This window comes from Microcaecilia unicolor, chromosome 8 (assembly GCF_901765095.1).
Source record: "Microcaecilia unicolor chromosome 8, aMicUni1.1, whole genome shotgun sequence".
NCBI lineage: Eukaryota > Metazoa > Chordata > Amphibia > Gymnophiona > Siphonopidae > Microcaecilia > Microcaecilia unicolor.
Window position 1 is genome coordinate 221,706,029 of NC_044038.1, and position 17,165 is coordinate 221,723,193.

At 45.9% G+C, this 17,165-nt stretch overlaps 1 protein-coding gene across 4 annotated transcripts in view; it reads right to left on the reverse strand.

Moving 5' to 3' along the window:
• JPH2 (junctophilin 2) overlaps positions 1-17,165 on the reverse strand; it is a 103,752-nt gene that overhangs the window by 6,327 nt on the left and 80,260 nt on the right. Inside the window, exons 4-7 of one of the 4 annotated variants that reach the window (XR_003943074.1) lie at positions 11,245-12,194; positions 8,849-8,946; positions 4,006-4,299; positions 2,191-2,467 (exon numbers count right to left, since the gene is read on the reverse strand). Coding sequence is in view for 2 of the 4 variants with exons in the window: in XM_030211501.1 (XP_030067361.1) it covers positions 8,866-8,946; positions 11,245-12,194 (1,031 nt within the window). In the remaining 2 variants the exon portion in view is untranslated. Of the gene's footprint in view, positions 1-2,190; positions 2,468-3,377; positions 4,300-8,848; positions 8,947-11,244; positions 12,195-17,165 lie in introns of those variants that run through there. The other 3 variants (XR_003943073.1, XM_030211501.1, XM_030211500.1) reach the window with 3 other exon arrangements.

The following is a 17,165-nucleotide window of genomic DNA, read 5'->3' on the forward strand; positions in this document are numbered from 1 at the left end:
GTCTTTACCCCGATACACTGAAGGCAAAAGAGTCTACTATGAAGGGACTGCATATGCCCCATTCTCTAAAACAAGGCATAAAATTTAATTTCTCTATGATTTTACCAAAATAAAATGAATGCATTTAGCATTTGGACACATCTGTTAAGCAGCTTTCTCATTGCAAAGCTGCATTCGCAATCATGCGCTTACCCTCAGATTCTATATAACACACCTACAAATCAATGCTGAAATTCAAGAGATATTCTGTAACAATGTGCGTAACTTAATTGGTTTAACAGGCCAATCAGCGTTGAGAACATCACGTAACGAGCAATAATGAGCACTAATTGGCAATAATTGGAATTTGCACGCACAACTCGCTAAGCGTATCCTGTAACACAGTGCGCTCAGCTTCTAATGCACGCAGTCAAAAAGGGGCATGGTTATAGGTGGGGAAATGGGCATTTCATGGGTGTTCTGAAATTTACGCACATAGTTATAGAATATGGCGCAGTGTGCCTAACCTGCTTATTTCCGGAGAAGGGCGCCCATCTTCTGACACAAATTGGGAGATGGGCGCCCTTCTCCTAAGGGCGGCCAAATCGGTATAATCGAAAGCGATTTTGGCCGGCCTCAACTGCTTCCCGTCGCAGGGCCGGCCAAAGTTCAAGGGGGCGTGTCGGCAGTGTACCAAAGGCGGGACGGGGGCGTGGTTAAGAGATGGCCGTCCTCGGCCAATAATGGAAAAAAGAAGGGCGGCCCTGATGAGCATTTGGCCGACTTTACTTGGTCCATTTATTTTCAGGATCAAGCCTCAAAAAGGTGTCCGAACTGACCAGATGACCACTGGAGGGAATCGGGGATGACCTCCCCATACTCCCCCAGTGGTCACCAACCCCCTCCCACCCTAAAAAAAATGTAAAACATTTTTTGACAGCCTCTATGCCAGCCTCAAATGTCATACCCAGCTCCATCACAGCAGTATGCAGGTCCCTGGAGCAGTTTTAGTGGGTGCAGTGCACTTCAGGTAGGCGGACCCAGGCCCATCCCCCCTCCACCTGTTACACTTGTGGTAGTAAATGTGAGCCCTCCAAAACCCACCCAAAACCCACTGTACCCACATCTAGGTGCCCCCTTCACCCATAAGGGCTATGGTAGTGGTGTACAGTTGTGGGGAGTAGGTTTTGGGGGGGATTTGGGGGACTCAGCACCCAATGGAAGGGAGCTACAGTATGTACCTGGGAGCAATTAATGAAGTCCACTGCAGTGCCCCCTAGGGTGCTCGGTTGGTGTCCTGGCATGTGAGGGGGACCAGTGCACCACAAATGCTGGCTCCTCCTACGACCAAATGGCTTGGATTTGGCCGGTTTTGAGATGGCCAGCCTTGGTTTCCATTATCGGCGAAAACCGAGGCCGGCCATCCCTAAGGGCGGCCATCTCTAAGGTCGACCCAAATGTTGAGATTTGGCCATCCCCGACTATTATCGAAACGAAAGATGGCCGCCCATCTTGTTTCGATAATACGGTCGGGGACGCCTCTTTATGGTGCCGTCCTTAGAGATGGGCGCCCCCGTTCGATTATGCCCCTCTAAATCTACATGCTGGGATTTACGCCATGTTTTCATTGGTATAAACGGATGCATGTAGTTGTAGGTGCTGGGATATCAACTAAGCATAATTCTATATAGTGTGCCTAAATCTAGGCACAGATTATGCTTAGGCGAAAAAGTTCTCCATGCAAATTTTTTAGGCACCATATATAGAATTCCCACCCCCCTTAATGTAGCATAAAATGGCTAACACTAGATGTATTAAAGTGTACAGCATTATTTTTTTGCATTAGTGACTGTGCTAATAATTATTTTCTTTTGGGGAGGGGGCCCGGGGTGTGCAATGGGCAGAGAATGGATATGCGCTTACTAGCTGACATTCCCATGTGGTAATTGGTTAATGTGTGGTTAACATGGGACATTTAGGGCCGTGGTACTAATGGGTTTACCATGTGGTAAAGTTCCGTGACTTTGTAAAAGGGTCCCTAAATGAAAGGGAAAGGGACTTATATACCGCCTTTCTGAGGTTTTTCCAACTACATTCAAAGCGGTTTACATAGTATATACAGGTACTTATTTTGTACCTGGGACAATGGAGGGTTAAGTGACTTGTCCAGAGTCACAAGGAGCTGCAGTGGGAATCGAACCCAGTTCCCGAGTCCGCTGCACTAACCACTAGGCTAAACTTGTTTTTTTCACTTTGTATTTAAGCTTCTCATAAACTTCAGTTTTACCATGACGGAAGACTCTATTTCCAAAAATTCCTCATGTCCCATAAATGACTGAAAGTCTGGAGACATTTTCTAACGCTATATAAATAATGTCATGCACACCTCTGAATTTTGCACAAGAAAGGCCAAACTGTTTCAGAGCAGCTTAAATAGTACTGAACGTTCCAAGGGGGCTCACGTGCACGTGGCCTTTCACTTTGTGCACTGCAACACAAACAAAGTTTGTATTTATATTTAAGACCACACAATCTGCCATGCGTTATTTTAATCTGTGTGTGAGAGAGAGAGAGAGAGAATGTGTGTGTGTGTCTGTGAGTTTCTCTTAAGTGATGACGTGAGAAATGTCAGGTTTGAAATTTTGAAAGCGGTAACTGTTTAATCAGTCTCTTCTTGATGTTTCAACACATCCTTCTAGTTTAAAGGTTAGGAGTTAAAAGCAGCATCAAAAAGGTGGGCTTTTAGCTTAGATTTGAAGACAGCCAGAGATGGAGCTTGATGTACAGGCTCAAGAAGTCTATTCCAGGCATATGGTGCAGCAAGATAAAAGGAACGGAGTCTGGATTTAGCGGTGGAGAAGAAGGGTGCAGATAAGAGAGATTTACCCAGTGAACGGAGTTCCCGGGGAGGAATGTAGGGAGAGATGAGTGTGGAGAGGTACTGAGGAGCTGCAGAGTGAATGCACTTGTAAGTGAATAAGAAGAGTTTGAACTGTATGCGGAAATGGATGGGAAGCCAGTGAAGTGACTTGAGGAGAGGGCTTCTGACTGTAGGATTCCAGCTATTACAGATGAATAGCCTAAGACAACCTGGTCTCTCTGTTAACTGCATGTCCACTCATTCCAAGAAAGCCAGAGTGTACTAAGCGGCCCTTTTACTAAGCTGTGTAGGCGCATCCTACGCATATCAGTTTTGAACTACCGCCCAGCTCCCGCATGGCCCGGGCAGTAATTTCATTTTTTATGCGTCTCCACTAAGCGCGCCGGAAATTTTCCGGGACATGGCGCTAACTGGGCGGTAATTGGCATTGTACGCATGTAGACCATTACCTCCTGGCAGTAAGGTCTCAGGCCCAAAATGGATGGCACGCCAATTTTTATTTTGCCGTACGTCCATTTTCGGACCAAAAAAAAAGAGGGCCTTTTTTGCAGGCATGCTGAAAAATGGACCTGTGTGTGTCCAATACAAACGTCTACACCGGCACAGGCCATTTTTCGGAGCATCTTAGTAAAAGGACCCCTGAGTTAGGGATAGTACACTGTCAACAATCAAACTGCTCCTGTTACAATTGCTCATTGCTTACTACTATGGCCCAGTGTTTACGCCATGACCTCTTAGCCACGGTGGGAATTCCGCAACCTGCCGTGAAACTGACAGTGAGGTTTTACATCTGGTTAGTATAATTACTATACTTCTCTGGTGTAGCCAAGGTGTACAATATACATGATTAAGAGGGAGAAATTAAGAGAGTTTCCCTTGCTGGTGACTTCCTAAATGACTAGGGAAGACCAGCACAAAATGTACATTCAACCACAGGGTTGAAACAAAAAAATTAAGAACTCTAGTATACTCAACTATTTCCGAAAGACAAGATAGGGTGTGGCTTGCATACTACCCCCTCACACGTAATTTCGATGACTTAATTCTCTTTTATAGACTTTAAATCATGTGTTCCGTTTCCCTTATCATTCCTGCGTGATCACTATCTACTACACTGTGCTAGCAAAGCTCATTAAGTTAATTACATTTTCAAATGGCATCACTCTTTTCTGGCAAGTAAGTGCATTTGGAAAATGAAGTTAGTGCACGACAAGGCAGTTGCTGGTTTACACACAAAAGAATACAAAACAATAAAGATTTCTGTTTCATGATTGAAGAGCCCAGCCACGGATTAGCAGCAGTGAAGGGGAGAAAAAACGATCGTCGTCTCTTCTCGACATTTCAGAGTACGATTCATCCTCCTGTTCCAAAGTCCTCCTTTTAGGGGCTGGTAAAAATCAATGTACAGAACCAACATCTTCATCACAAGCTCTCCTATCCTGAAGAAAAACAGCAAAGCCAGTTAAAGCAAGCTAGTAACGTATTCTGTTCACAGAATTAGGACATCCCGCTCATAACACCCCCCCCCCAAAAAAAGTCCACCTCACAGCCATTAACAGAAAAAATGTGTATAAGTACATAAGTATTGCCATACCAGGACAGACTGAAGGTCCATCATGCCCAGCATCTTGTTTCCAACAGTGGCTATTCCAGGTCACAGGTACCTGGCAAGATCCCAAAACAGTACAATACATTTTATGCTGCTTTTCCTAGAAACAAGCAGTGGATTTTCCCCAAGTCCATTTTAATAATGGTCTATGGACTTTTCCTTTAGGAAGCCGTCCAAACCTTTTTTAAACCCCGCTAAGCTAACAGGGTTTCCTGTTCGAAAATATGTGAGACTGTCCAAAATGAACAGGCATTTTCCAACATAAAATGTCCAAATTATGAATGCCAAAAAAACCAGGGACAAGGACATCTTTCTGGCAGCATATGGACAAAAATGGTCACACAGACGTCTCTGCAGAGCAGAGGGGCAGCCTAGTGGTCAGTGCAGCAGACTTTAATCCAGGGCATCCGGGTTCATATTCCACTGCAACTCTGTTATTTTAAATGGTGAGCCCACCAGATACAGGGAAATACTTACCGTACCTGAATGTGTACCACCTCAATAGCCTTCAAGCTTGCAGGTGTCTTTAATATTTAGGTACAGTTTTGGACTGCTCAAAATTTAAAGGTAATAAGAGAGAGAGAGAGCTGAACTGGGATTTGAACCGGAGTCCCCTGGTTTATAGTCCCTTGTACTGACCACTAGGTTACCCTTCAGACCTGCTTTCTACTGTGTTCAGAATGCTCATAATACCTGTTATCAGGGAGTCTAGTTTCCCTTTCCAGCATCACTTTCAGGGGTGGGGGATTCTTTTTTTTTGTACTTGGATGATCCAGTTGCTACCAGGGGCATAGCTGCTATGGGGCCACGGGGGCCTGGGCCCCTGTAGATTTGGCCCTGGACCCCCCTGCCGGCGACCCTCTCAACCCCCTCTCCCGCCGCCTTGCAGGGCTTTGTTCTGTTTCTGTGAGTCTGACATCACTGAGAAACCAAACGAAGGACAAGGGCTTTTGCTGGCAGGGGTTGGCGTCCCCCACCAGCAAAGGTAAGCAAAGGCGGGCGGGGGGGTCGAGAGAGTCGTCGGCAGGGGGGGGGGGGGTCAAAGTTTTTGGAGGTGTTGGCAATGGCGGCGGGGGTGTCAGCGGCGGCGACGGTGGGGGGGGGGGTTAAAATGTGCCCCCTCACCTCGGCTCTGGACCCCCCTACCGCTGAAGTCTGGCTATGCCCCTGGTACTTAATCAGGGCCTGTGATTATACTTGATTTCCTGTACTTGAATAAGCAGGGAGGATTTCCGTTATGACAATTACAATACCGAGCTGTGGCAAAAGGGGGGCCTGCGCTGGCGTCAGTGCGTGTTTGTCATGTGCGCCGAGGCCCCCTTTTACCGCAGCAGATAAAAAGTAGGTCTTTCTTTTTTTGAGGAAATGGTCGTGCGGCAAGTGAAGCACTTGACACAGCCATTTGGGGGGGGGGGGGGGGGATGGAGCTCTTCTTGCCACCCATTGAGGTGGCGGTAAGGGCTCCCACGCTAACCTGATGGTAACCGGGCAGTGTGCAGCACTGCCCGATTACTGCCGGGTAAACGCCAGATATGACGGCGAACTGGGGGTGGGAATTACTGCAGGGCTGCTGCGGTAGCCGGGCGGTACTTTCTTTTTAGCGTGTGATAAGTCTGTGTTGGGCCTACCGCCGCTTTGTAAAAGGGGCCCTGAACATTCAGGTAGATGTTTTAAAATAGGCACCGTTTTGCACCCTGTGAACTGCCAAACAGGTACTACCTAACAGTGCTATATTAATTTTAATAAACTTACTAAGTAAACTAAACTGAAAGATAATAACGCACGATCTGACAGCCTTCCGGAGATCACTGAAAACTAAATTATTTAACGAGACTTACAACAATTATTTTATTTTATTACATTTGTACCCCGCGCTTTCCCACTCATGGCAGGCTCAATGCGGCTTACATGGGGCAATGGAGGGTTAAGTGACTTGCCCAGAGTCACAAGGAGCTGCCTGTGCCTGAAGTGGGAATCAAACTCAGTTCCCCAGGACAAAAGTCCACCACCCTAACCATTAGGCCACTCCTCCACTGTTGCTACTATTTGAGATTCTACATGGAATGTTGCTATTCCAACATTCCATGTAGAAGTCGGCCTTTGCAGATCACCAATGTGGCCGCGCAGGCTTCTGCTTCTGTGAGTCTGACGTCCTGGCAGGACGTCAGACTCACAGAAACAGGAGCCTGCGCAGCCTTCTACATGGAATGTTGCTAGTGGAATAGCAACATTCCATGTAGAATCTCCAATAGTAGCAACATTCCATGTAGAATCTCTAGTAGTATCTATTTTATTTTTGTTACATTTGTACCCTGCGCTTTCCCACTCATGGCAGGCTCTATGTGGCAGGCAATGGAGGGTTAAGTGACTTGCCCAGAGTCACAAGGAGCTGCCTGTGCCAGGAATCAAACTCAGTTCCTCAGGACCAAAGTCCACCACCCTAACCACTAGGCCACTCCTCCACTGTTGCTACTATTTGAGATTCTACATGGAATGTTGCTATTCCACTAGCAACATTCCATGTAGAAGTCAGCCCTTGCAGATCACCAATGTGGCCGCGCAGGCTTCTGCTTCTGTGAGTCTGACGTCCTGCACGTACGTGCAGGACGTCAGACTCACAGAAACAGAAGCCTGCGCAGCCTTCTACATGGAACGTTGCTAGTGGAATAGCAACATTAGCAACATTCCATGTAGAATCTCCAACAGTAGCAACATTCCATGTAGAATCTCCAATAGTATCTATTTTATTTTTGTTACATTTGTACCCTGCGCTTTCCCACTCATGGCAGGCTCAATGCGGCTTACATGGGGCAATGGAGGGTTAAGTGACTTGCCCAGAGTCACAAGGAGCTGCCTGTGCCTGAAGTGGGAATCAAACTCAGTTCCTCAGGACCAAAGTCCACCACCCTAACCACTAGGCCACTCCTCCACTCACTGAAATCCTCTGCCCAGTGTGTGGCAGCAGTCAAAAAAAGCAAACAGGACGCTAGGCATTATTAGGACAGGGATGCATAATAAGACTAACAATATTATAATACCTCGGAATCGCTCCATGGTGTGACCTCACCTTGAGTACTGCATTCAATTCTGGTCACTGTTCTCATAAAAGACTCACTATTACATCTGTATTGAACTAATCAACATTGAATTCTTAATTTGGCTACCTAATCGTACTGTTATTATTTAACGCTATACTCTACCTTACATTTTGCATATCCGATAGGTATTAATTATTTCTTTTATTTCTAATTTTCTTGATAGCTAAAGTACCTTAATTGTAACAATACTTTGTTCTTCTCATACCGTTTATGACGATTGTCATTGCGGAATAATGTAAGCCACATTGAGCCTGCAAAGAGGTGGGAAAATGGGGGATACAAACGCAACAAATAAATAAATAAATAAATAAAGTGGCGTGGTTAACATCACCTGAAGAGGTGAAGTTCACTGCAGCATGTTATCTGCAAAGCAGTAAACAAATGATAATGACATTTTGAATGTGTTGACTGAATGTGAAACTGCTGGAGACACCCCTTACAGTTAACACAAATGTTTTGCAATGGAGTTTGAGTGAAGTCCACACTTAACGCACGTACTGGTCGATATTGAAAACGATTTATCCATCCAGAGACAGCCGCTGACCAGTTAAATCATTTCTTTGGGGCTATCCATTGATTTTCAGCAGCAGGGCCACCGAGAGGCTGAGCCGGGCCCGGGGCAAGGACACCGCTGCCGGGCCCGGGGCAGGGCCGCTGCCTCCCCCAGGATCTCCACCGCTGCTGTCTTCCCAGTATCGCCTCCGCTGCCACCCCCTCCTCACCTGCTGGAACTGCAAATACCTTGGATACCGGGGATCCTGAGGCCCCGCCCTTTCCTCTGTCGCATTGCCTGACCCTGTGGCTGCTTTTTCTCTCACGTCACGCATCCTCGGTTTCAAAACCTCTCAGCGGCCCTGTTCAGCAGCACTTGACTGGCTATCTATGCTGAAAATTCGTGGTCTTCGTCTAAGTAAAAACCAGCTATTTTGGGGTCACTCTGGGGGTGGAGTTGGCGCTTGGCTGGTTAAGTGCCAATAATCAGACCTTAAGTAGCCAGGGTAACTGCATACAACTCAACGGCAACCCACGACTGGTTAAGTTCTGAATATCGATTTATCTGGCCATGTATTAGCTGGCGCCATATAAACCACATACTCAATGCCAAAGCGTGGACATAGCCCAGCACTGAATATCCGGGAATAACACTGGCAACTTTATATAATTTCCCTCCATATGTTCCGTGAAGTGAACTGTATGGATTTACAGCAGAGTGTCTTTCCTTTCAAAAAGAAGCAAACAGAATGCAAGAAGGCAGGGCATCCGAACTGCCAACACTCTTACCTTATCTGGAAGATACATCATGTCAAGAAATGCACGAATAATATGGCCAAGCCGATATTCAATAATATGACCATGCAGATCATGATTGTATTGGGTCCCTAGGAAAAGAATCAAAAAAGGGTTCTATTAAAGATCATCATTCAACCAACTGAGCAAAAAGGAGAAACAGACCAAGCATAGTGGTGTAGCTGTCCAAATGGACTACTGTTAAGACGTGTTGTCTTATGCCGTTTTATCACAGGTCCCTTTATGCAATGAGACCTAACTACTAACCACTAGAGTTAACAGTACAATATACATCTTAACAGAAGCACACGTTGATAACTTCCCTCCTTAATTAAAGAAGAAAGAAATATCTCTTGAAATCAAAATCACTGCTATATGTAATAAAAGTGAGCCAAGTGTAGGGCAGTCAAGCCATTGTGACATCACTGATGAGGTTGGCTCTTAGGCATTAGTGGAATGAGGCATTATGACATCACAATATCACCAGAGACTGAAACTCTTCACACTAAGGGGGGAAGTTATCAAATGGGCTACCATTAAGATGTGTTATTTTAGCACTAACTTGTGCTATTTTAGCACACGTCCCATTTTATGCAATGAGACCTTGTTACTAATAACCTGGGTTAACAGTAAAATAACAGATCTTAATGGTAACTCATGTTGGTAAGTTACCAACCTCTCTGAAATACAGGAAAGCAAATATTAAATTCATATGATTGTTCTTTAAAGGGCTAACGAAATATCATGAAAACAAGCTCTCAGCTAGAAGCCATATATGCTTAAAATCATTTATCTCAAAAGCCTTTATGATAACCTCAGCAAAAATCCAAACATATCAAACAATGTTTAAATAGATCCCCAAAGGCCACCAATTTATGTTAAGTCAGCTTTCAATAAGGGCATCAATATTCAAAGTGATTAAATCCTGTCTGATTAAATCATGTCATCCTAGCTATCGGCTGGTATTAAATGGTACATAAACGGGTAGTGCAGGGGCAGTCTGGACAGAGCCAGCTGTTTTGAAATGTGGCAACGGTGCAGCAAAGGTAACTTGCTACTTTGGACACCTAATTCCTATTCTTTCCACGCTACGCAATTAAGGCAGAAATTAGTGCACACTAACGAGCCCTTTTTCATAGCGGCGGTAAGCCCAATGTGGGCTGACCGCGTGCCAACACGGGCACCGGGGGCTAATTCCAGCCCTAGCGTGTGCCCTTTCCCATGCTGGGGAAAATAGGGCTTGATTTTTCTGCGTGGTGGTTACCGCTGAGTTAGCACAGGAGTCCTTACTGCCATCTTAATGGGTGGTGGCCTGGGGCGAAGCTATCATGGGGCCACGGGCGCATGGGCCCCTGTAGATTTGGCCCTGGACCCCCCTGCCGCAACCCTCTCGACCCCCTTCCCGCCGCCAACCCTCTCCCGCTGCATACCTTTGCTGGCGGGGGACCCCAACCTCCGCCAGCCGAAGTCCTCTTCTCGGCCGCGCGGCGTTGCTTGCTGAATGATCTGATCAAGTTTCTGTGCGTGCGTCTGACGTCCTGCACGTTGTACATGCAGGACGTCTGACGCAAGCACAGAAACAGATTCAAACTTGATCAGATCATTCGTCAACGCCGTGCGGCCGAGAAGAGGACGTTGGCTGGCGGGGGTTGGGGTCCCCCGCCAGCAAAGGTACGCGGCAGGAGAGGGTTGGCAGTGGGAGGGGGGGTCGAGAGGGTTGCGGCGGCGGCAGGGGGGGGGTCAGAAACGCCGCGCGGCCGAGAAGAGGACTTCGGCTGGTGGGGGTTAGGGTCCCCCACCAGCAAAGGTAAGTGGCGGGAGAGGGTTGGCGGCTGCGGGAAGGGGGGGTTGAGAGGGTTGCTGCGGCGGCGGGGGGGGGATGAAATTTGGTGGAGGGCGGGGAGGTCGGCGGCATGCGGGGGGGTTGGCGCCAGCGGGGGGGCTAAAATGTGCCCCCTCACCTTGGGCTCTAAACCCCCCTTTCATCGAAGTCTGGCTACTCCCCTGGTGGCGGCAAGTGCTCACCCCGCAGGGCCATGCAGTAAGAGCAATCTTACCAAATGGCCATGCATTTTTCCAGCCTTTTTACCTGCTATGGTAAAAAGGACCTCAGTGCATAGCAAAAATATCTGCTGCTACTGCTATCACAGAGCCTTTTTTTACCGCAGCTTGGGAAAAGGGTCCCTTAGTGAAAGCTGCACCATTAATTGCTGGTGCAACGTGTGCTAATTCCTGTGTTAACTGCTTAACGCCTGTTAGTAAAAGGGCCCCTGAGTCCCTGAACATATTTTAAAATATTTATTCTTAATTCTTATCAGCAGCTTATAATTATGTTTGGAACCACAGATGACACCCGAGCATTGAAATGGTTAAGAAATAAGCATACGCACCTGTTCAAATTCATCAGCTCCGTTGTCTATGGTCTTCTGAGAAGCAACTTTTTTCACCACCACTTTAGGCTCAGTCCTCTTTGTAACTTTGGGTTCAGGTTTCAGCGAAGTCTTAGGCTCTGGCTTTTGCTCCACTGTGCCATCACCTTCATTTTTGGGAGCAGGTTTTCTCAGGGGCTTGGGCTCTTCTTTTACGTGAAACGTGACCTCAGGTTGAACTTCATCTTTGGTTTTTACTTGGTGTCCTGATTTCTCTTTGAGCGCAGATTTCTTGGATTCTTGCTCTTCGGATGTTAATAAAGGCAGAATTTTCTTGTCTGAGACTTTTGCTGAAGGGTCATCAGTCTTAACTATATCCTTGGGTTCCGGGGTCTCTGGCGTCAAAGGTACTTTGGGAAGGGCTAACGGTTCTACATAATCTACTGGAGGTGTTACTGGTGAGGTCCGTACAGGATAACTGTGATAACCTTCATGGAATTCTCCTTCTAAATCTTTTAGTTTCTTTTCTATCCTTTGAAGAGGTTTGATCTGCATGTCATATTTACTTTTCTGATCTGCTGGAGTCCTTATATTACTTTGCCTCATTGGGCCAAGGAAGGACGATCTGCTACTGGCAGCTACGTTATCTCCTTGTAAGTTGGGCGTGATGGCCCTACCTTCTGATTGACTTCTTACATGACTGCTGCCTCCACTCTGTTCTCCATTCCAACTACCAGGACTGAGAAGTCCATCTCTTTTCACACTTTGCCTAGACCTTTTCGCCTCAGGTGAGGTACTAGAAGAACTCGGTGGCCTTTCATGTGTGTCTGAATTTTTTTCGTGAAGTTGTGGACTTTCCGATGGAGTTGAAGGCGGTTCTTCACCAGATGGAGCTTCTTGTACTGTGTTCTCCATATTTTCTGCATTCTCTAGAATTTCTTGAAGAAGCTTTCGTTTCTGGTATTCGGGGCCTATGGACAATAAATAAATAAAAAATATAAATACATGAATACATGTTTAAAAAACTTAAGGGGTCCTTTTACAAAGGCGTGCTGAAAAGTGGCTTACAGTAGTGTAGACATGGGTTTTGGCCATGCACAGAATAATTTTCCAGCGCACCTATAAAAAAGGCCTCTTTTTTTCCCCCCGAAAATGGATGTGCGGCAAAATCAAAATTGCCGCACGTCCATTTTGGGTCTGTGACTTTACCGCCAGCTATAGACCTAGCGGTAAAGAATTTGGGCGGTAAGGACCTACATGCATCAGATGCCACTTGGCGTGCATCCACTACACACGTCTGAAAATAGAATATATTTTTCAGATGCGCATAGTGGATGCATGCCAAAAATGAAATTACCCCAAGAGGCACAAGGTAGTCAGGCGGTAAGTCCATTTTGGCATGCGTTGGGCGCACATGGGCGCCTACGTGGCTTAGTAAAAGGGGTCCTAAATGTTTTCCAGTACAAATTGTTTTAGAACAAATAAAAAAAATCCAAAGAGGCTAAAACATTCTTTCCAGTATATTGCTTTATTTTATGAAGGTGTTTTTAGCAACAAAGGAACTCAGCCATTTATATTTCTTAGACTCTGTGGTCCTTTGATTTCTTCTGAACAAGTATTCTTATGATTTCCAACCAGAAAAAAAGGCAGTTTAAGTGTAAAGAATTATATTCTAAAATATTACTTAATGGCAGGCAGTATAGACTTTATTTATAGGCTCAGAACACATGATTTTATATCCTGTATAATAATTCTCACCTCCAACGTTCTGACTTGCCTGGGACCGTGCCTGGGTCTGCTAGGCTCCGTAGATCAGGCTGACATCACTGTAGCCATTATGATGTCAACTTCAGAACCCGTGGGGAAAAGAAAAAACATGCCTCACAGTTGATCCATGTCCAGAGGAGGGTCGCTGGACATGGGTGGCTGGAGGGGGGGCAGGGGAGAGAGGAGGGTCGCTGGACATGAGTGGCTGCAGGGGGGGCAGGGGTTGCTGGACATGGGTGGCTGCAGTGGGCGCAGGGGGAGAGGAGGGTCGCTGGACATGGGTGGCTGCAGGGGAGCCGAGGAAAACCTTGCTAGCGCCCTTTTCATTTGTGTCAGAAACGGGCCTTTTTTACTAGTTGAATATAAAAAGCAACTGATAAAGAATGGGGTGTCTGAAACACAAATCAATGCAAGCCAAGTAGACTGAAAAAAAAATAATAAATTTGAAGAATGCGCACAACTCTTTCGCTGGGGTTTACTAAGCGACTAGCGCAGCTGGCTATGCGCTAGTGCCGACACAGCCTATTCACTTTGAATGGGCTGTGTCTGCAATGCCGTGTGGAAGCCGCTAGCGCAGCTTAGTAAACAAACCCCTTAATATATTTACCTCTATATTTTATCCACACCACTGGAAAAAAGAAATGCCCAGAGCGGACTGTGACCAAAAACATTCACTATAAATTAGACAATACTACACACAACACAAACACACCTCTCATTCTCTCTCCTTGCCCCCTCCCCCCACACATTCCCCAGCAAACAAATAAATTTCAAAGCCCAATGAAATTGCCAAAATTCCTGCCCTTTCATACTATTACTAGAAGGGTCTTCAACTAATGGGGTACATTAAAAAAAATAGACTTTCCTGCACCCTTACAGGCCTCATTTCATGCACTGAAGGAACAGCCAAACTGCCTTTCTACTCTGAGTGCATGATATGGCTGTAACCGCTTAACCAGGTAATCCAGACCTACTCACAACTGCAATTTAAACATTACAACTAGTATTGGATATGGTTTTCAATAGGCAACCAATGCAGTGAATGTAACACAAGGGAAATAGGATTTTGTTCCTACCAGAATGCGTAGGTAAGTGTACATAAGTATTGCCATACTGGGAAAGACCAAAGGTCCATCAAGCCCAGCATCCTGTTTCCAACAGTGGCCAATCCAGGTCACAAATACCTGGAAGAAACCCAAATAGTAGCAACATTCCATGTAGAACCCCAAAGAGTAACAAGATTCTAGAATTCTAAAGAATAACAAGATTCCATGCAGATTTTCAAACTGTAGCAAGATTCCATTCAGAATCCCAAGTATATAAGTACGTAAGTGTTGCCACACTGGAACAAACCAAAGGTCCATCCATCCCAGCATCCTGTTTCCAACAGTGGTCAATCCAGGTCACAAATACCTGGAAGAAACCCAAATAGTAGCAACATTCCATGTAGAACCTCAAAGAGTAGCAAGATTCTAGAATTCTAAAGAATAACAAGATTCCATGCAGAATTTCAAACTGTAGCAAGATTCTATTCAGAGTCCCAAGTATATAAGTATTGCCATACTGGGAAAGACCAAAGGTCCATCAAGCCCAGCATCCTGTTTCCAACAGTGGCCAATCCAGGTCACAAATACCTGGAAGAAACCCAAATAATAACAACATTCCATGTAGAACCCCAAAGAGTAGCAAGATTCTAGAATTCTAAAGAATAACAAGATTCCATGCAGAATTTTAAACTGTAGCAAGATTCCATTCAGAATCCCAAGTATATAAGTACATAAGTGTTGCCACACTGGAACAGACTAAAGGTCCATCCATCCCAGCATCCTGTTTCCAACAGTGGTCAATCCAGGTCACAAATACCTGGAAGAAACCCAAATAGTAGCAACATTCCATGTAGAACCTCAAAGAGTAGCAAGATTCTAGAATTCTAAAGAATAACAAGATTCCATGCATAATTTCAAAGTGTAGCAAGATTCCATTCAGAATCCCAAGCACATAAGTACATAAGTGTTGCCATACTGGGACAGATCAAAGGTCCATCAAGCCCAGCATCCTGTTTCCAACAGTGGCCAATCCAGGTCACAAATACCTGGCAAGTGTATATGGTCCCGAATCTAGCCCTGAGGTACAATACAGGTGATTTCCCATCCATTAGTGGCTATTAAGCTTTGCAGCACAGCAGAGATGGTGCAGTCAAGCACCAACACAAACAGAAAATGGTTTCTACTATTACGGCAGCTCACGAAAATCAATAAGGGGTATGGAGCGTGTAACTCAGGGGCCCTTTTACTAAGCTGTGTAAGCACCTATGCGCACCCAGTGTGTGCCAGTTCCGAGTTACTGCCCAGCTACCGTATGGCCCTCGCGGTAATTTCATTTTTGGCGCACGTCCACTACGTGCATCCGATAAAATATTTTTTTAATTTTCTGGCGTGCATCAGCTACGCGCGTCAAGTGGCATTTGGCACGCGTAGGTCATTACCGCCCGGTTACCGCGTGAGACTTTACCGCTAGGTCAATGGCTGGCGGTAAGGTCTCAGACCCCAAATGAATGCACGGCAATTTTCATTTTGCCGCACGTCCATTTTCGGCAAAAGTTTTAAAAAGACATTTTTTTACAGGTGCGCTAAAAAATTATTCTGCGCGCGCCCAGGATACGCATCTACACTATCTCAGGTCATGTTTCAGTGCACCTTAGTAAAAGGACCCCTCTGAGAAGTTTACCTTTACAGTCCTCAGGCCATCTACATTCCTCTGAGCTACCCAGATATGCACTGTGTGGCCGAGCAGAGACTGCTGAGAGAGAAAGGGAAGTAAAATAGAGGACATGAATTATTTATTGCATTTGTACCCCACATTATCCCACCTTTTTGCAGGCTCAATGTGGCTTACAGGGTGTTAATATGGTATAGTCATTGCATAATCTTAGATACAGTCGGTAATAAACTGGAGGTAGAAGTGGAATTAGTTAGAAGGTATTAGGTAAGGTCGTGTTAGAGGTGTTTTAAAGCGTTTGGGTGGTATACGGAGTAGTTTGTTTCATCAAGGATTATTTTTGTAGGCCTTGTTGAAGAGATATGCCTTCAAAGATTTGCGAAAGCTGGTTAAGTTGTCCGTGGTTTTCAAGGTCATGGGGTAGTGCGTTCCATAACTGTGTGCTTTTGTACGCAAAGGTAGTAGCATATGCCTGTTTGTATTTAATTCCTTTACAGCTGGGGAAGTTCAAATTGAGGAACTTGCGGGCTGATCTTCTGGCATTTCTGGGTGGTAAGTCTATTAGGTTCAGCATGTAGAGTGGGGCCTCTGCGTGAATGATTTTGTATACGGTCGTGCAGATCTTGAACTCAATTCCTTCCTTGAGCGGGAGCCAGTGCAGTTTCTCTCTTAGGGGCTTTGTGCTTTCGTATTTGGTTTTTCCAAAAATGAGACGGGCTGCGGTGTTTGACCTACATGTTACAGGTCAGATTTACAAATGATAGCCACCTGCACCTGTAGCTTTTCTAAGACAGAAATATGTATGAACTAGTAAAAAAGGCCCGTTTCTGACACAAATGAAACGGGCGCTAGCAAGGTTTTCCTCGGAGTGTGTATGTTTGAGAGTGTGTGTGTGAGAGTGACTGTGAGAGAGAGAGAGAGATTGAATCTGCGAGTGTGTGTGTGTGTGTGAGACAGAGAGAGTGAGACTGGGTGCGAGTGTGTCTGTGAGAGAGAGTGTGTGTGCCTGGGGCCCCTCCCTCCCACCCAGTTCCAGTGTCCCCCCTTCCTCTGTGTTCCAGGGTCGTCGTCCCCCCTCCTTCCCTCCGAGTTCCATGGTCGTCCCCCCGGTTTTTTTTTTTAGTTTTTGTACAGGTGGTGCATTCCCCCCTCCTCCCCTCTCGTCCCCTCCTCCAAGTTCCATAATGGTTCTAGTGACATCAGCTAGAGCTTCAGAGCCCATCTGTGAAGAAAGTTACGGACACAGGCAGGCAGACGCATAGAACGTTGGAGGTGAGAATTATTATATAGGACGCGTCATAATGGTTCTAGTGACATCAGCTAGAGCTTCAGAGCCCATCTGTGAAGAAAGTTACGGACACAGGCAGGCAGATGCATAGAATGTTGGAGGTGAGAATTATTATATAGGACGCGTCATAATGGTTCTAGTGACATCAGCTAGAGCGTTCAGAGCCCAT